Here is a 16,718-nt window from a genome sequence, read left to right as displayed (position 1 = left end):
AAGTCTTATCCTGCAGTTGGAAGGTAATGGGTGAACCCCACTTAAACACAAAATAAAAAATGCAATTATTTCCATTTTCCCAGCAATTACTTATGAGTAATGAGTTTCAGCACACTGATGTCAGTTTATTTAGCTGATGGTTGGTAAGCAAAATTTTGATGAAAATGTAAATGTTTCATTGTTTATTATATTCAGTAAATAGAACAGTTTTGAGGCAGAAATTTTTAGAAGGGCAAGACATGGCAAGTCAGGTCTAACTGTTGAGATATGTTCAAAATGTAATGTGGAGTAAGTGTACAACAATGATAATTGTTAAAGGTTTAAAGGAAGGACCATTTCCCTGGACTGTCCCCAATAGGTGTGTCTAAATCAACTCTGGGTTTTCCAGCCTGCTCCAGCATTTTTTCTGCCTCACAATTTAAGGGTCTTTCCTAGGATCTAACTCAGATCTTCCCTGCGATTTCCAGCAAACTCTTCATTTTCTCTAGCTCGGGAGCACAGCTGATCTGTCCTGGAGTGGCTCTGCATCAATCAGGTGATTGTTGTTCCTTTCTTCTCTTTTTAAGCTAAACAAACTCAATTTTTTCAGGCTTTGTTTTTTGAAAATACTTTCTAGGGGGTATATTTTATAAAAAGTTTAAAGCAACTGTGTATAAGCTGGGACCCCAGCTGAGAGTGAAACCATTCCTCTTGGAGGGGCAGCAGGAATGTGGTAGGTACCCTGTTCTGGAAAGAAATGTCCCTGTTCAGTGTTGGTGCCATGCCTTGGATTCATTAACCAGCTGGGATATCCTGTTGTGAGCCTGGAGCTGTTCAGAAGGACTTTGGCTGTGCCAGAGCCTGCTTTCGGTGATGCGGCCAAGAGCTGGGTTGCTCCCTGGCCCTGCAGCTGGGAGAGTTATGGCTGGGTGAAGAGGGAATGTGGATGTTTGATACAGCTCCAGCTGAAGAAGAGGAGGTGAAATGTGAGTGTATGAAAGGTCACAGCTCACCAGAGTCCACCTGGGTGAGTCCTGGGGCATTTTGAGTGTGCACTTCTGTCTGTTTAGCAGTGAGCTGGGTGTAGGTTCTTGCCTCTTGGACTGTGGTGTTTAAAATCCCCTGGCAGATCTCTATTCAATGACTTTATCTATTGATCTTCATTTCCTTTCCTCTAAACCAAATTTGAAGATAAACATGACAAAGCCCAAGGGACAGCAATGCACAGAGCTGCAGTGATGCAGGGGTAGCATGTTATGTCCCTTCTCTGCCATAGTTCATTCTCTCACAGCCTGCTCTTCTCTCAGGAGGCAGGGGGTAGGTTTGGGGCATTTCCTTGCCCATCCCCAGCCCCAAACCAGGACAGCAGCTCTGAACTGGCTTGCTTGCTGCCCAGTGATAATGGCTCACCATTCCAGGAGGCTCTGCAGGCTGTAGCTGCAGTGCCCAGCTCTCTGCCCTGTCCTGTGAGCTGCCCTCGCTCCAACACCAACAGGGAACAAAGGAGAAACCCCCAAACATCGATGTAAGTATTCTCCTTGGAAAAAGGGGCAACAGGGTTTGGGAGGAAGGAAACTTATTTCTTGCTCTGCCCAGTCCATCCCAGCAAGCTGCAGGGTATTTGAGAAGCTGAAGAAGACCTTGAGCCAATGTATCCAGCCTAATATGGGGTCAGATGCACTCAGTGGAAGAAAGTCCTTCCTGGGAGAGCTGGTGCAATGCAGGATGGTAGTAGCAAGGTCCAGAGTATTTAAAATCAAGGGCTGAGCAAGGAGCCCTGAAGCGGAACTCACTCCACCATGCTGCTGCTCAGGCCCCACTGTGCTCTGGTGCTGCTGCTTGGGGTCCCCTCCCCACCTGCCACTATTGCTGCACTTGCCCTTCATGGGTTCAGTGCTTTCCTGCACCATTTTCACATTGTTCCCTGCCCCTGCAGATAAGGGGGACGTACGTACCAGGCTGGACTTTGGCATTGGCTCAGGCCAGGAGCTGGAATTACTCCTAGTGCTCCCCCTGTGTGCTTCTCTGGCTGGCCCCCAAGTCACCTCCAGAAGAAGGAGATGGGGGTAAAACAGGTTTCTCATCTGCTCAGACAGCAAGTCTCCATGCCCCAAGCAAACCTTGCTTGTCCCACATCTTTTTGCTGTCCTTTAGTATCCTATACCAAAAAGGTTTTGTTTATGTAGTTTGATCCTGTTTGCTGCTGCTGGCTCCATGCTGTCTCCATGGATAGCTTTATAGGGTGGTCAGAGGGTCCTGTCTGACCCAAAATAGCCTTATTCCTTCATGGCAAGGTAGTGGAATAAACCCTTTTCTTCTGCCCACAACCCATCTTCTAACAGCATCTGTAGAGTCCAGGGTCAGTGCTCCTGGCATGCCAGGAAAGCATGTAGCAGAGAGACTTGGCTTCTTCTGGGCTTTGGGGGCTCATCTATTGCACCCCCATACATCCCTCCTGCCAGTCCAGTGTCCTCTCCGTGCTCCCAGTGTGGAGCTGTGCCTGTGATGTGAGAGCCATTCATAGGAGAGCTGCTCCTCTCCTTGGTGCCTGTCAGTATTTGACAGCACAAACATTTTAAACTGCAGAGGGAAAGTGCACTCAGCCCCCTCCCAGATGGTTTGTACATGATGCTGCCCTTCTGTGACACAAAGAACCAGGGCCATGTGCAGTGCTAGAAGTTTGGTCCTTGATGTGGTGCTGACACATGTGGCACAACCGTCCCCTCCTGGCAGTGGAGCACGATGGACTCAGCTGCTTTGTGTGATGCCTTAAGCTTTAGCTTTCATATTTTCAGATTCTGTGCTGCCTAGGGATGTAGTTCTGAGCCTCATATTAAGTGCCAGTAAGCTCTCTTCACAGAGTAGGTAGACAAAACAAATCCTTTTCCTGCTGAGGACCAAGGACAACTTTCAGTCAAAAAGCACAAACAACGGTGGACTGAAGGGAGGAACAAGAAGGATGGGACCTCACAACCTGAAGCTGTAATTGGACAATTAAACCCCAATATGCAAATGGACCAAAACTTATAAAAGTGTAACATCTTGTGACTGGTTAGCCATCTTTCTTTTGTGACCACCCCGGGTGCAGCCTTGGTTAGGCTCCTGTCTTGCCCAGGGTGGATCCTGGAGGTGTGTTGCATTGTGTGGCAACAGTGACCGTCATCCGGGGAGGTTACAACCACCGGCAGAGAAACAGATGAGACAAATCTTTATTGTAAGCACGAGAATCCATTTATTCCCCCCCACCCCGGGCTGGGGAGGGGGTGAGACCGAAGAGGGGTGAAGATGAAGAGGGCGAGCAGGGGCAGGCTCGTGGGTTTTATCAGGTATTCTAGGGGAGGAGTCTTAGGTTTTGGTCAAAGGGGGGAGATCAGATTTCAGCCTCCTCAAAGTAGGACTCCACATGGAGGCCTTTCAATAAATATTTTATTTTATAGCTCTGTCCAGTCTCTGTTTCAGGTCAGCCTTCCTAAGGCATCATGTGGAGCAGATTCACAGGGAAAAGCAGGTTGGCTTTGACTTTCAGGCTCCTTCTTGTCCTGGTTAGCAGAAGACTACACTTTTCCATGGGTAAAAAGCTCTATGGTCTTTTTCTCTGCACCAGAGATGACAATGTATTATGTTGCTCTGATGGCCTCTGTCTTGACATCCCCAGGAATATTTGGGAAGTGTAAGAGAGGCCATGGCAAATGATCTGGAGTGACTTACAATGGAAGTTTCAGTAGAAACAGGCAAGGGAGCACCAAACAAAATCTCTGCAGCACTAAATGCGGCTTTTTTGGTTCACTGAGCCATTTTTCTATCACTCTGGGTCCCACAGGATCGTGTGTGGTTGTGACTTTTTCCAGCAGCAACAATAATGATCTCCCCTATGCCAGTCCCATGCCTGCCTTTGGCACTGCTCAGTGCATTTATTTCTGAAAGTGGGGGCTCCTGCTCAAAGGCTGCTTTCACCCAAAAACTCAGTGAGGTGGTCTCTGATGGGTGAGAGGAACCAGAGGGGTCAGACAGCTCTTTGTGGCTCTGCAGCAGCTGGGACAGAAAAGCAGCACAAGCATCCCCAGGCACTCACCACACCAAGCAAGGCTGCACACAGCAGCCTGGGCTGAGCCCGGGGATCTGAGGGTGGGTGGGTGGCTCTGGCACTCCAAGGATGAGCTGATGAGTGAGGACGTGGACTTTTTGGATTTGAAATGGGAACCAGGTTGTTGCAAAGGCTTGTGAGACTTCACTAAGCTGCTCAACCAGGGTGTGAGCTGGGAATTAGGAGCAGGTTCTCCTTTGCCTCTCCAGGAAGGACTCACAGCTGGTTTTAAGTCCAGTTGGAAACATTTTCCAGTCTTTGGTGAAGTGCATCAGCCTGTCCACACATCACTCAGTGGACAGGACACAATCTGCCCACCCCACGGAGGCATCACAGCTGCCAGCCAGCTGCTCTCCCAGTGCACCTTAACCAGAGCAGAGCAAGGGTGACACTCACTGCTGGGTGATTTTGGCAGGAGAGATGCTCAGCTCTTCTCCCCTGACCCCATGGTACCAAGCATGGGCTTGTTTTGCCCTTGCATTGCTCACCACCAGCTGTAAGAGCTGAGTGTTTATCTCAGCCCCATTATTGCCAATCTTCTCCCTATTAATACACCCATGATTCACAGGCAGAAAACATTTTTTATTGCAGTGATGACATTTAAACCAAGGGAGGTATTGGTTTGTTGGGGTTTTTTAAAATTAGTTTTTAGGCAGTCAGCTCATTTGCTCCAGCCTCCATTCCACATCTGTGACTGCAGCCTTCTTCATCCAGCTGAGAGGGAAGCTCTCAGCTCTCTTGTGTGAAAGAGGAGTCAGGGCTCCCTTCCTGGCTCCTGGCTCACACTGCTAGGACTGCTGTGCCTGATGCACACCCAGCTGCATGCTCGAGGATGCTGCACCTGAAGGTCCAGTTCCTGGATGATTCCCAGAAGATCTTTGTAGTTGATGTAAGTGGATATAATATTTTTACTGATTTTTTGGTGTTAATAATTAAGTCATTGTTGCTCTGAAGGATTGCATGGTCTCTGATAGTTTCTGGTTTTCAGCTTGGAAAAAAGAAACCCAGCAAACAAACAAGAAAACCAATCTCAAATTCAAAATGAAAGTTTATGGTACTAATTGGTAAGTGGTTTTTTGGAATCAACACACTCCTATGCTCCCCTGTTATTGGCATTATTTGTGAAGAAGGAGGAATGGTTTTTACTTACCTGGTGTGATCTTTAGTAAATCAGTTAATATGAAGTGATGGTCTTGACAAGTGTCGAGTTCTCTCATTTGTCTGGCTGCCAGTGTAAACATTCAGCAAGGAAGTAAAGTCTGGGAATAGAATATAAATAGCATATTTGTCCAAGTTATCCCTGGTGAGAAACATCTGCACGCATCTCTTCCTGGGCATTCAGTTGAAAAAGAAAACTGTGGTTTTGTGAATAGCTGAGGAAAAAAACTCACTCTGTCTTATTTTCTGCATAGCAGTATCCCATCACTGGGACGCCCCACATCCCACAACACATTGTGATTAATAATTCACATTTAACAAATGCTAGCCCTGAACTAGATTTAAAATGTTAAGTATTAATATCTATGGTGTTAGATTTATGCATATGTGTATAGATAGCTGAAAGTAGGTATGTCTTGACTGTGTGTTAGAAGCTCTTTTTATAAGTGTGATTGCACATTTACTGTTGGTTAGGGTTTGATTATCACAGTAGCTAATTCAAGTAGATTTGTTCTAGTACTTACCTGCATCTCCTGTGGGAGCAGAGTGTTTAATATAAAATGGGGTTTTTTTCAAGTTCTGTTGCTTTTCTTATACTGTCCTCTTCTGTGGTTTATAGCACAGCCTGAGAACTGCTCTCTCAGATGCATGGCTCCATTTCTTTGTGACAGTAATTTGCACAAAAGATTATTATAAAGCAATTCCATCATTTGACACAGTATGCAAATTGTTTTAGTTTAATTAATCTATCCTAGTCCAGGAGTCACCTTAAAAATGAGACTAGTAATTTTAAAATGCTTTCCCCTCCTCCCCCCATTGATTGGATCAGGTCATAGTGAGACACAATTCAAAAGATGCTTCTGGTACAATGTTCCTGCATTTTTTTCCATCTCTGTTTTCTTATTTGCTCAAAATACAGCACTATAGCTCTGCACAACATATTATTGCAGCAAATAGCTTCCATTAGAGAAACTCCTGGTCATTTCCTTTTTGAGCATGGAATGGTATTGGAAACCCCTTTTAGGCATTTCATGCATTTGCTGCTGTGTGGGTACGATAAATGAGTAGCTGAATTAGTGACTTCTTCAGTATAAAAGGAGTGCTTTGAGCTAAGTTTTGAGCAGATATTTTAAGCAACTCTTTCTAAACCTCTCCTGACTTTGGAAAGCTCTTTTGATTGTGAAGTACTTCAGTATAATGGGAGGGAAAAGGACAAAAGTGAGAAAACACAGAGGGCCTGATTCCCCCTGCACTCACGCTCAGTGTAAACATCTCTACCTGCCTCATGTGGGTGTCACAGCTGCTGGCATGTGCAGCAGGGTCTCATTTCCAGGCTACTTTGCATGAGAACAAGTTCCTCTCCTGGTGCTGGATGCTGACCTGGGAAGGCTTCTGCCTCCACTGCATCCTTGCTGACAGTTGGGGCCACTAAGTTCCCAGGATTTCCTTCAGCTGAGCACTGGAGGTGGTTCCTGGGATAACAGGTCTGAGCCCTCAGGGCAGGGGAGGGAAGGGGCTTGGCACATCTCTGAATGTCCCCACTGTGCCCTCCCTGCTGAACACCCCATGGCTGGGCCTGGGATGCTGCTGGGCAAACCAAACAAGCCCAGAAAAACTAGTAGCTGAGGCTGAGTGAAAGAGTCTCCTGTGGTCATATGTCCCCTGTAAGGCTGGGAATTCCTTGACAGGAAGTGTGTGGGCCTGGTGGCAGAGGAGCAAGGGCACAGGGAGCCTTAGGGCTGGTGGCTTTTGGTGCATGCCACTGTGCTGGCTGCAGCATGCCTGATAGGGCAGGCATCTCCCAAGGTGGTGGGAGAAGATCACACCAAATCCCATGAGCTGTTGCTCACCCCTAAACCACAGACCTGGGTGTAGCAGCCTGTCCTAGGGGAACGCTGCAGAAGCAGGCTTTGCCATCTGACTGTGGGTGTTGCCAGAGTCCTTCTGTGTGTCCCATGTGCTGCATGTGTTGCTGTCTACCTCTGGAAGTGCCTCTGGCTTTCTGATTCTGCTCACAGTCCCAGGTACTTTCACCGAGGAGTGAAGGGCCAGTGCAGCCTCTCTTTTTCACCTTCTACCCTGGGGTTTCTGCCTATGGGTGCTCACCTGGCCCTGCATCATTTTCAGAGGCACCTGAAGGCTTGGACATGAGACAAACAGTCCCACATCATGCTTCTGCCTTTCACTGTGCTCTTCCAGCACAGACCCCCACTTCTCTCACTTGGTACAGTGCAGGGCTGGTGCTGCTGAGCATGACTGTACCCCAGTGCTTGAGGAAGCACTGGCCTCAGCACCCCAAAATCCAGGACAGGACACCTGCAAGCAACACTCTACAAGAGAAAGGCTCTGCTTCTAAAGCATCCCCTGCAGCAACGGGGCTGTGTCTCCCAGTGAGCAGGTTTTCCTGGGTTTGGGGCTGCTCCTGTCCCTGGGCAGTGCTGGGCTTGGAGCAGAGTGAGGGGCTCCCAGCAGACATATGGTAGGTAATAACCCACTGAGAAATGCTTGTCTTTCCTGGCTGCCTGACAAAGGCCAAGGCCTTTCATGCTAGAAAATTCTAGCTTGGAAAAAAACATTTATAATTTTTTTAATTACCTTTGTGATCCAGTAATTTTGAGGAGAACTGGGAGTGCTTCAGAGAGAATGCTGTCACTTTTCTGCAGCCTTTCAGCACAGAGCCAGCAATTTCATCCCAGGAGAAGCCCTGAAAAGGTGGTTATTAGTGTGCATCACCACCAGCAGCCAGGTCCCTCCCATCCCTGCTGAGGACAGCCACTGCCACAGGGAGCTGCAGCCTGTCTTCCCCTCCATCACCAAACATGCTATAGTTTAGCAGGTGTTTAACCTGGCCTCTGTTCCAGCTTGCTTTTGCAATAACCCATACTTCTTTTTGGTCTGCTTTTTACAAGCTGATGAAGGTGTATCAGGGTTTTGTTGGGGTGAGTCACTGCCATTTTAATTTCTGGTGTGTTCTGGAGCATTTTCCAGATTCAGGGGCCTCCTGGTTTGTTCTCCAGCCAGGTCATACAGCATGGCAACAAGTCAAGAAAACACCCTCCAAGTTTTTCTGTTTACTGGGAATAGCTACAGCCTGGCCTCCCTTATCAGCATGTAGCGCCACTTATTTCATATTGCTAAAGCCCACGGATGACTCAGAGCCCACGGCACAGAATCTCTGGTCCTGTTGCTGTTAATTACCATCAGCCATAATCGTGGCTCATCCCTGGCTGTTGGGGCACACGGACTCACTGCGCAGGTTTGAGGTCTGTTCCCATTGGCTCTTAATTAAGCATGTTTGCCATGGCTGTCCCTGGTTCAGGCAGGTGCTTGTCCTGAGGATCACTCACTGGTTTGCCAGAGACAGAACTGCCCAGACAGTGATAGTTGCAAACAGTGAGTCAAAACACGGTTTATTTTCTCTTGTTCTCCTTTCTGGTTTATGTTCCTTAATAAAGGAGAGAAATGATGGGAAGGAATCTGATTTCCAAAAGCAGGGAACACAGCATGCAGTTGTCCTGTTGTACATGCTGAAGCCAACAGCATTTATTGAGTAAGATTTTGCTGCTGCATGGTCAGGGAAGGGGTGAAGGAAGGGAGCTGAAACTTCTCCCCATCTCTCTGAAATCCCATCACGGCTGCTGTCAGCATTGCCTAACCTGTTGCTTCTGTGCTGTGTTTGTTTGTGTTGACGTTTAAGTCTCCTGTAGAATTTTTTCCCCCTCCCAAGTTGCTAGGAGACTAAGTGCTGAGTGCTTAACGTGGACAAAAGAACTGATAACTTAGTTTTGGGGGAGGGAAAAAAGCTCCCGGAGAGAGCTGAGGGTGGGGGGATCGCGCGGCTCTTTTCTTCTTCCGGGGGGAGCACCGATCGGGCCACGGCTGGCTGCTGGAGTCCACGGTTAACGAAGGAGTCTGGTCCTGGGAATTCTACCATCTGTTGGAGTGCCCAGGAATTCGGAGTTTCTTCGCTGTCCTGCTGGATTTTGGGTGAGACCGGGTCCCACCGCTGCGGCTTCTCCGGCACTGCCACCTCTGCCTGCCGAGGACACCCCCTGCCTGCGGAGGACAGTCCACCACACCCGGCTTCCAGCCATCAGCGCCGGAGCTTCCACCGTTTGCCCTCGGGGTTCTTAGTTCTGTTCTACTATTGTTATAATTGCTGTTGTTTTTTGTCTGTCCTGTTATATTTACTAGTAAAGGACTGTTATTCTTTTTTTCCCCATAGCTCTGACTGAAAAGTTTTTTCTTTTAATCTTCCAAATTATAATAACATGGAGGGAAGGATTCAAATTCCTCATTTCCTAGAGAGGCCTGCCTCTCCATAGCAGACACCTGTCTTTTCAAAACCAAGACAGTTTGCTAGCAAAAATCCTGTGGGAAAAGGCTCTTCAACCTCACCTGCAGCCACCTCAACCTTGTGGAGAAGGAGTACTTTGGGCTGGCGTTTCACAGCCAGGCTGGGAACCAGGTGAGTGCAGCCGGCAGCGTGGGCCCCTGGAGCTGCCATCGCCTGCATGGCTGGGGGATTGTTAGCATCTCCCTAAAATTCCAAATGGAAAATTAAATAGAAAGTTTTGCCATAATGGCAGAAAAAGCCTGAAAATGGGAGTTAGGAGGGGAGCCGCAAGCCCTAGTGATATCTACAGCTCATGAGGTCTATCCATAACCATCTGTGTGGTGCTGCCCAGCAGGACACTTGTCACAGCAGCCAAGCTGGCTAACATTTTCATGTTGCATTCTACCATGCTGCTGCTGCTTTTATTTCCCATCTCTTGTGCTGTTTATTTACCCAGCTGTTCATTGCCTTATTTCAGGTCTGGTTGGAACCACTAAAACCCATAACAAAGCAAGTCAAAAGTATGTATTTCAAGAATAGATTTCTTATAAATCACTACCAGTGAGAGTCTAGCAGACATGTTCATGCAGTGTTGTTGCTTGGGGACAGGATCTCTTGCTTCCAGCACTTATTCAGGCTCATTTTAGAGGGTGAGGCTGGGCAGGATTGTTTGCAAGGACATCTCAGTCCATACAAAATCCTATGGAAATACCACTGCCTTTGCAATCTGGTATCTGCACTATTTTAGGCTAGACCTGTTAATAACCTGACAGCTTGGCAGAGGAGCAAGGGTGGCTGAGTGCCTGTGTGGCCATGCTGGCAGCGTGACAGGCACTGCTCCTGCATGCTCTCCTTTTCCCTTGGCAGTTCAGAGTGGTCCGGGAACCTGCAGGGTCGCCCCTCTGCCCCGCAGGCCCTGCAAATCCTCCCCAGCCCCACGGAGATGTTGCAGAGCCTGACCTGAATTCAGGCCCATCCTCCTGCCATGGCTATGACTGGTGTTAACACAGTGCTGCTTTCAGCACAGGCCTCTTTCCATCCCCATAATATTTTCCCCAAGTACACGATGGCTGGGAGGTGACTGAGAGCTTGGGGCCATGTCCCCAGTCTTTGCCATGGGGAGGCTGCAGAACTGTGCATGAATTTCCCTGAAAGGAGAAAGCCTGATAAGGAGCCTTCCCTTTCTGGGTGCACCACAAATGGAATTGTTGCAGGCACCTATTTCCTTTACCAAGCGCCTTCTGGCCTGTCCCTCTGAGCCATCCCAGTGTGTTCTGTGACAGTTGGTGCTTACATAATTGCCTCCCTCCCTCCACACTCTTTGCCTTGGGCTTGGCTGCTTGTTCTCACTCATCCCACAAAAAAGCCTTTGCCCAAGCAGCCTCCTATGGAGCTGTTGCATCCCAAGTGCTTGGAGGGCTGAGTTTAACACATAGACCCAGTGATGGCAATTAACCAAGCCTCTGGCCACGTTCCCTGGCACCATTTCATGGAAACCCCCTCCCAACAGGGATTTTTGCAATTTAAAAAATTGCTGGGGCATTTTTCTCTTTAGTATTCTTTAGACATCCAAATCTCTATTTGCATCCATTGGTAATACTGGGGGCTTGGGCAGGCTGGTTTTGGGGGGGCAGGCTGTAGTCCCTGATTTGTAAAGGTCCAGATTAATTTACTCTGTAAAGAGGCAGCATGTGTGAAGAGAGTTGTAAATGTTCTCAATAAACATGTAAAAGACAACTTATGAAGATGTTGTGTTTAAGATCCTAAGGAGGTTCTTTTCAAATTTATGGTGAACTTTTTCCCAGTGGACCCCAGCCACCTGAGAGAAGAACTGACCAGGTACAGTGCTTGTTTTCTTACCACACAGTTCTGTGTTTTTGCAGTGTGTTAATTCTTTATCTTAATCCACCCCAGCCTGTCTGTCAGCAGTGGTTATCCTAAGTATCCTAAATATTGCACTTTACAGAACAAAAACAGAGAATATCTTTTCTTGATCCTCTGTTTTTAAACACAATCCACTTGAAGGATCAGCCATCTTATGAGGCTGCAATTTGTTTACTGCCAAACGTTTTAGCAGTTGAGCACAGAGTCTGATTGCTCAGTCTAGCTCCTGCCTCAAGCAGCGTTCTGAAAGAACTTTATTTTATTTTTAAAAATGACATTGTTAGCTTTCACAATTTTAGAGAAAGTATTGCAAACAGGGACTAAGAATAAAAACAAGAAAGTGGTTCTGCAGAACTTCAGCCCCAAGAGAGGCAAATGCCCTCCAAAACAGAAAGCAAAGTTAATTTTGAAATCTACTGATGAGCATTTCAATTGCAGGGACGTCGTGCTGGTCATAGTGGTGCCTAGCTGCAGCCTTCTGCAGGGTCTGCATGCTCATCCTGTGACCCTGCCGACGTGCATCCCATGGGTTGAGATATGGGAACAGGCATGGCCCTCATGGCTCAGCCCAGCACCCAGTTTCCCCCAGGGCTCCTGTCCCCCTCCACAAGTACCTCTTCACCCTCCAGATGAAGAAGGACCTGGCACAGGGGCGGCTGCCCTGCAGTGACAAGAGTGCGGCGCTGCTTGTCTCCCACCTGCTGCAGTGTAAGGACAAACGAGTGCCTGCAGGGACAGTGCCCCTTCCCTGGGGACAGGCTTTGGCTGTGCAGCCAGGGGTTCACACTGCACTGACCCTTCAGAGTCTAATCCATGCTCTCCCTGTGTCCCCAAAGCCAAGCTGGGTGACTTTCACGAGGAGACAGACCAGCAGCACCTGGCCACACAAAGGTACCTGCCCAACCAGGAGTACCTGGACAACAATATCATGCACTATCACCGGAAACACAGGTAAGGGCTTCTCCATGCTATGGCTACCCACAAATCCCCTATGGATGTCTGCTGACAGGATGTTCCCATCAGCAGGCAGGGCTAGCAGTGGGGTGGGCGTGATGCCAGCATGTGCACCTACAAAACAGCATTTTTTCAGCCCATTTCAGCATCTGCCTTCTCACTCCTGTTGCCTCCTGTGCGTTTGTGTCTGGAGGGAAGACGCTGGCCGAGTCGGATGTTCAGCTGCTGGAAGTGGCCAGGAAGCTGGAGATGTATGAGATCCACTTGCACCCCGCCAGCAACAGCGAGGGGGCACAGATCAACCTGGCCGTGACACACATGGGGGTGCTGGTGCTGCGGGTGAGGCCGGGGCTCAGGGAAGGCTGCCAGCACCCAGGCGGGGTTGCCTCTCCAGCTGGGGGCGACCCTTCTCCCCTTAGAGCTCTCCAAACTCTCTCAAATCCTACAAGAGGGCATATGTTCCACAGACCACAGCGGTGAAGGTGATGCTCTGGGATGTGGCTGTGGGACTCAGTCCCACCATCCCCCGCTGCATGCCACTGAACCTGCCCCAGCTCTGCTGGCCCTTATCCCATGAGTGTGGTGGCCGTGTGAGCAGCACAGGTTCCATGGCTCTGTCACATGTGTTCACCGTGTAATCTTCCAGCGAAAATAGCCCCCCACATCTGTGCAATTACATAACACTGTAATCACGGTTGAGCTGCACAGTAAATACAGGCTTCCTCTCAGCCAGCATGAGGCAGAGCTCTGCTCCCACACCAGCTGATTTCAACCTGGGATCATCTTGTCACAGCAAAAAAAAAAAAAAAACACAACAACAAACCCAAACATAAAACCCAGCTGTGGGTCTGCTGTTGGTAATTAGTGCTGCCAGACCTGGTTATTTATTCAGAGCCATAAACACCCCCTCATGCATGATTAGAGCATCTGTGAGCCCATTAAAATCTGGGCTCTCCCAGAAAGCTGAGAGGGTCCTGGTGCCAGACTGGAGTAACACAATTTTTCCTGGTTCTGCCATGGCACCAGTGTTTTGTGGCTGCATCTAACCTAGTGCAAAATGATAATGGGGTAAAGCGTGCTTGCAGCCTGCTTAAACCAGGTCTAAAGGTATGGGGGTGAGTTGAGCACTGCTACACTTCCCAGCAAAGGAGAGGAGAATATTATTTCTTTGAGGCGCTGATTCTGCCTTAACTCATGTGATATTTGAGGTGGCACAGATAGGACTCCCTGCCTTGACCTCTCTGAGGTTTGTCTGGGGATCCTGGACTTTTGCAAAGAGCTTCAGCAGGCAGAGTTAAGCCCTGAACCTCAATTTCTACTTGTAGAACTAGCTGATGGAGAGTCAAGCACCAAACCCCAGCACCCTTTCCCCAGACTCCAGCAGCTCCAAGAGCTGCATTGGAGTCTTATGCAGTGTCCTGTGAGCTCAGGCCTTGACCCACTGCATTTCTGTATTCACAGGTTGCCCCATCAAGCTGTAATTGCTGTGTTTGTCCTTGCAGGGCAATACAAAGATCAACACCTTCAACTGGTCCAAAATTCGCAAACTGAGTTTCAAGAGGAAGCATTTTCTCATCAAGCTCTATGCAAACATCTCTCTAAGTACCACACCACAGGCAGCTTCTGGGCTTGGGAGCAGATAGCTGTGGATGGAAGGTCAGCCACACAAAGTCCCCAATTTTGAGTAAAATCCATTTCTGCTGCTCATGATGGTGCTCCTTCTTGAGTGCAACATGTGCTACTCCTGTGTCCCTAGCGAGGTGACAGTGCACTGCCTGGAGCCACTGACAGCCCATATGACCCTTGGGGGATCAGGAGGGCAAATGGCAGAGCTTGTCCCATGCTCCTGACCCCGGCTGTCTTGTCTCTGGCACACAGGCGCTGTGCAAGGACACGCTGGAGTTCACTATGGTGAGCCAGGACACCTGCAAGGCCTTCTGGAAGATGTGTAGAGTACCATGCCTTTTTCAGGCTCTTTGAAGAGCCCAAGTCAAAGCCCAAAGCCCTTCTGTGCAGCAAAGGTTACAGCTTCTGCTACAGGTAAATTCCCAGGGGAAACCCAAACTTCTGGGGCTAGGAAGGGCCTGGGGATGGCTCTGAGCCTCCCTTTTATGTCAGCCCTGTCTGAATCTGAGGGGGTGAAAACAGCTACTTCTCCTAGAGAGACCCCTGCCTCAGTCCTGCTGCATTCCCTCACATGGGGCACAAGGCCTGCCCAGGGCTGGGGCTGATGGTGCTGCTCACATTTCTCCCCTCATGCTGCAGTGGGAGGACTCAGCGGCAGCGGCTGAAGCACGGGAGGAAGGCTAAGATGAAGAGCCTGCCCTTTGAGAGGTGCGAGGACATGGAGGGGGGGCAGTGCCCGAGAGGACTGGGGAGAGGGGAAGGACCCCCCTGGCCATACACCTACTCATGCTCTTGTCCTGCAGGAAACACTACACATCCTGCTATGATGAGAGGCAGTGCCACTCCTCCCCAGACCTCCTGATGGATGCATCAAAGCAGGTAAGTCTTCATGGCATCAGCAATAGTTCTCTGCCAAGGTCTTGGCATTTCTGCCCCAGCTGGAAGCCAAGCCAGACCCTCAGCTCTGGGCTCTCCCTTCCCACCCCACTCTGGGCACCCACCCCCTCTGTGCCCTGCCCAGATGGAGGAGCTGTGCCTGGCCTATGGCAGCCGGGGCTCCTACCACACCAACGGAGTGCATGGCTCTGAGCCCACCCTGGACAGCCGGCGCCGCAGCTCCACCATGGAGGTGATGTTTGCCACTGAGCTGGAGCGCTCCAAGCCCGAAGCATCCCCCATCTTCCTGCCCCACTCCAAAGGCTTGTCTACCTTCCCCCTGCTCTACACCGAGCTGGAGATGGAGCGGGCGTGGGAGTCCATTGACCTCTTTGGAGCCAGGAATCCCTTGACATCCTTTCGGCCCCACCAGTTCTCTGGGAACAGTAAAACACCTCTGTGGGCAACATGCAGGAAGTGAGCACCTGGCCGCTGGTGTACATGGATGTGCCCTGTCCCCTGCCCATGGTGGCCCTGGCCCCCCCTGTGCTCTTCTATCTGGACAAGGTGGTGCAGTCCCCAGGCCCTGCACTGGCCCCTGGCGAGGACACAGCAGGACCAGTTGGTGCAAGTGGCCCCGTGGCAGAAAGCCCCCCCCCAACAGAGCCCAAGTGGGACCCAGGCTGGGCAGTTCCATCATGAGGCTGCAGGCACAGCCATGGGCATATGCATGGTGGGGGAGAACAGGTCACTGGCTCGCTCCTTCGATTACAGCCTTCAGGAGCAGCCTCCCAGGCAGTCTTGGAGCCAGTCAGACATGAAAACCATCCACTTCCCCTACAGCTCTGAGTTCAGGCCACTGGGGCTGTGCCCTGCACTGAACAGCTGGAAAGGGGGTGTTTTTTGGCACATCCTAGCCCAGCAAGGGTTGGCTCCGGAGCTGCGGCGCTCCACCGAGCACTACCTGGGCAGCAGCACCGAGTCCAGAGACTCTGACTCAGACCTGCTGGCTGCTGACTACTGCTCCCTGTACGGCCGGCCACGTGCTGCGCTCACCCATTGCCCATGTGCGGCTCTCCTCGGGCAGCCTCCAACTGGATGAGGAGGTGTCCTTTGCCACCAGTGCTGCAGAAGAGAGGATTTCCAGAGGGGTCTCCAGGTATTTCACCTAGGTGCCTGACACTGGCCAGAGGGAGCAGAGGTGGCCGGTGCTGACCCAGGGTCAAAGAATGGTGACACTCTGTTTGCAGGTCTGCTTACAGTTTATGAAACATTGATGGGATTGTGTTGTGTGAGTGCTCTTAGCTATAGAGGATGTGTTAATGGACAGCAGGAGTGTGTTCAGAAGTATTCAACCCCTGCACCACATTTGGAAGCTGGTTTGCCTCTGCCACCATACTTTGAGAGGAGGGTCTTGCTTCAGCCAGGGACCAGGGATCTCCTAAAGCCCTGCTAAGCCCATATGTCCTGCCCAAGCTGATGCTTGGAGCTCAGCTGCTGGAGTCTTCATTGAGAGGGAGGGAGAAAAAGAGGCTTCTCACAGAATAGTTTCAGCTGCTGCTTTTCTCAGCTGCAGGGCAGCACACTGGAGGGAAGGGTGTTTCAGGCCCTTTTGGAAAGGAGCAAGATCTTCATGGGGGGCTGCTCCTTGAGCTGATGCCATGGGGACAGGACAAAACCCCAGCACAGAGCCCATCTCCTCCACCTGCCTCACCTCCCTCCAATGCTGCAGGGAGTACCTGGCCCTCAAAGACAAGGCTCTGTGTGTGGCTGTCTTCTCCCTGACCACTTTAGAGGATTATCCTTTTCCAGAAATAAATC

At 50.0% G+C, this 16,718-nt stretch overlaps 1 protein-coding gene across 1 annotated transcript; it reads left to right on the top strand.

The window, feature by feature from the left end:
• The first annotated feature begins 3,379 nt into the window (after positions 1-3,379).
• FRMD7 (FERM domain containing 7) lies at positions 3,380-16,069 on the top strand. Its single transcript, XM_040088830.2, is given in 17 exon segments — positions 3,380-4,952; positions 9,585-9,689; positions 10,036-10,078; positions 11,318-11,396; position 11,645; positions 12,053-12,149; positions 12,278-12,391; positions 12,586-12,734; positions 13,898-13,992; positions 14,273-14,338; positions 14,340-14,435; positions 14,661-14,729; positions 14,825-14,900; positions 15,043-15,346; positions 15,349-15,548; positions 15,550-15,939; positions 15,941-16,069. Coding segments are annotated over 17 exon segments (2,070 nt in total). The 5' UTR covers positions 3,380-4,895.
• The last annotated feature ends 649 nt before the right edge of the window (positions 16,070-16,718 follow it).

The sequence above is a fragment of the Hirundo rustica genome, chromosome W (genome assembly GCF_015227805.2).
Source record: "Hirundo rustica isolate bHirRus1 chromosome W, bHirRus1.pri.v3, whole genome shotgun sequence".
Taxonomy (NCBI): Eukaryota; Metazoa; Chordata; class Aves; order Passeriformes; family Hirundinidae; genus Hirundo; species Hirundo rustica.
Note: the sequence above shows the minus strand (reverse complement) of the source record. Positions and strands in the feature narration are given on the sequence as shown.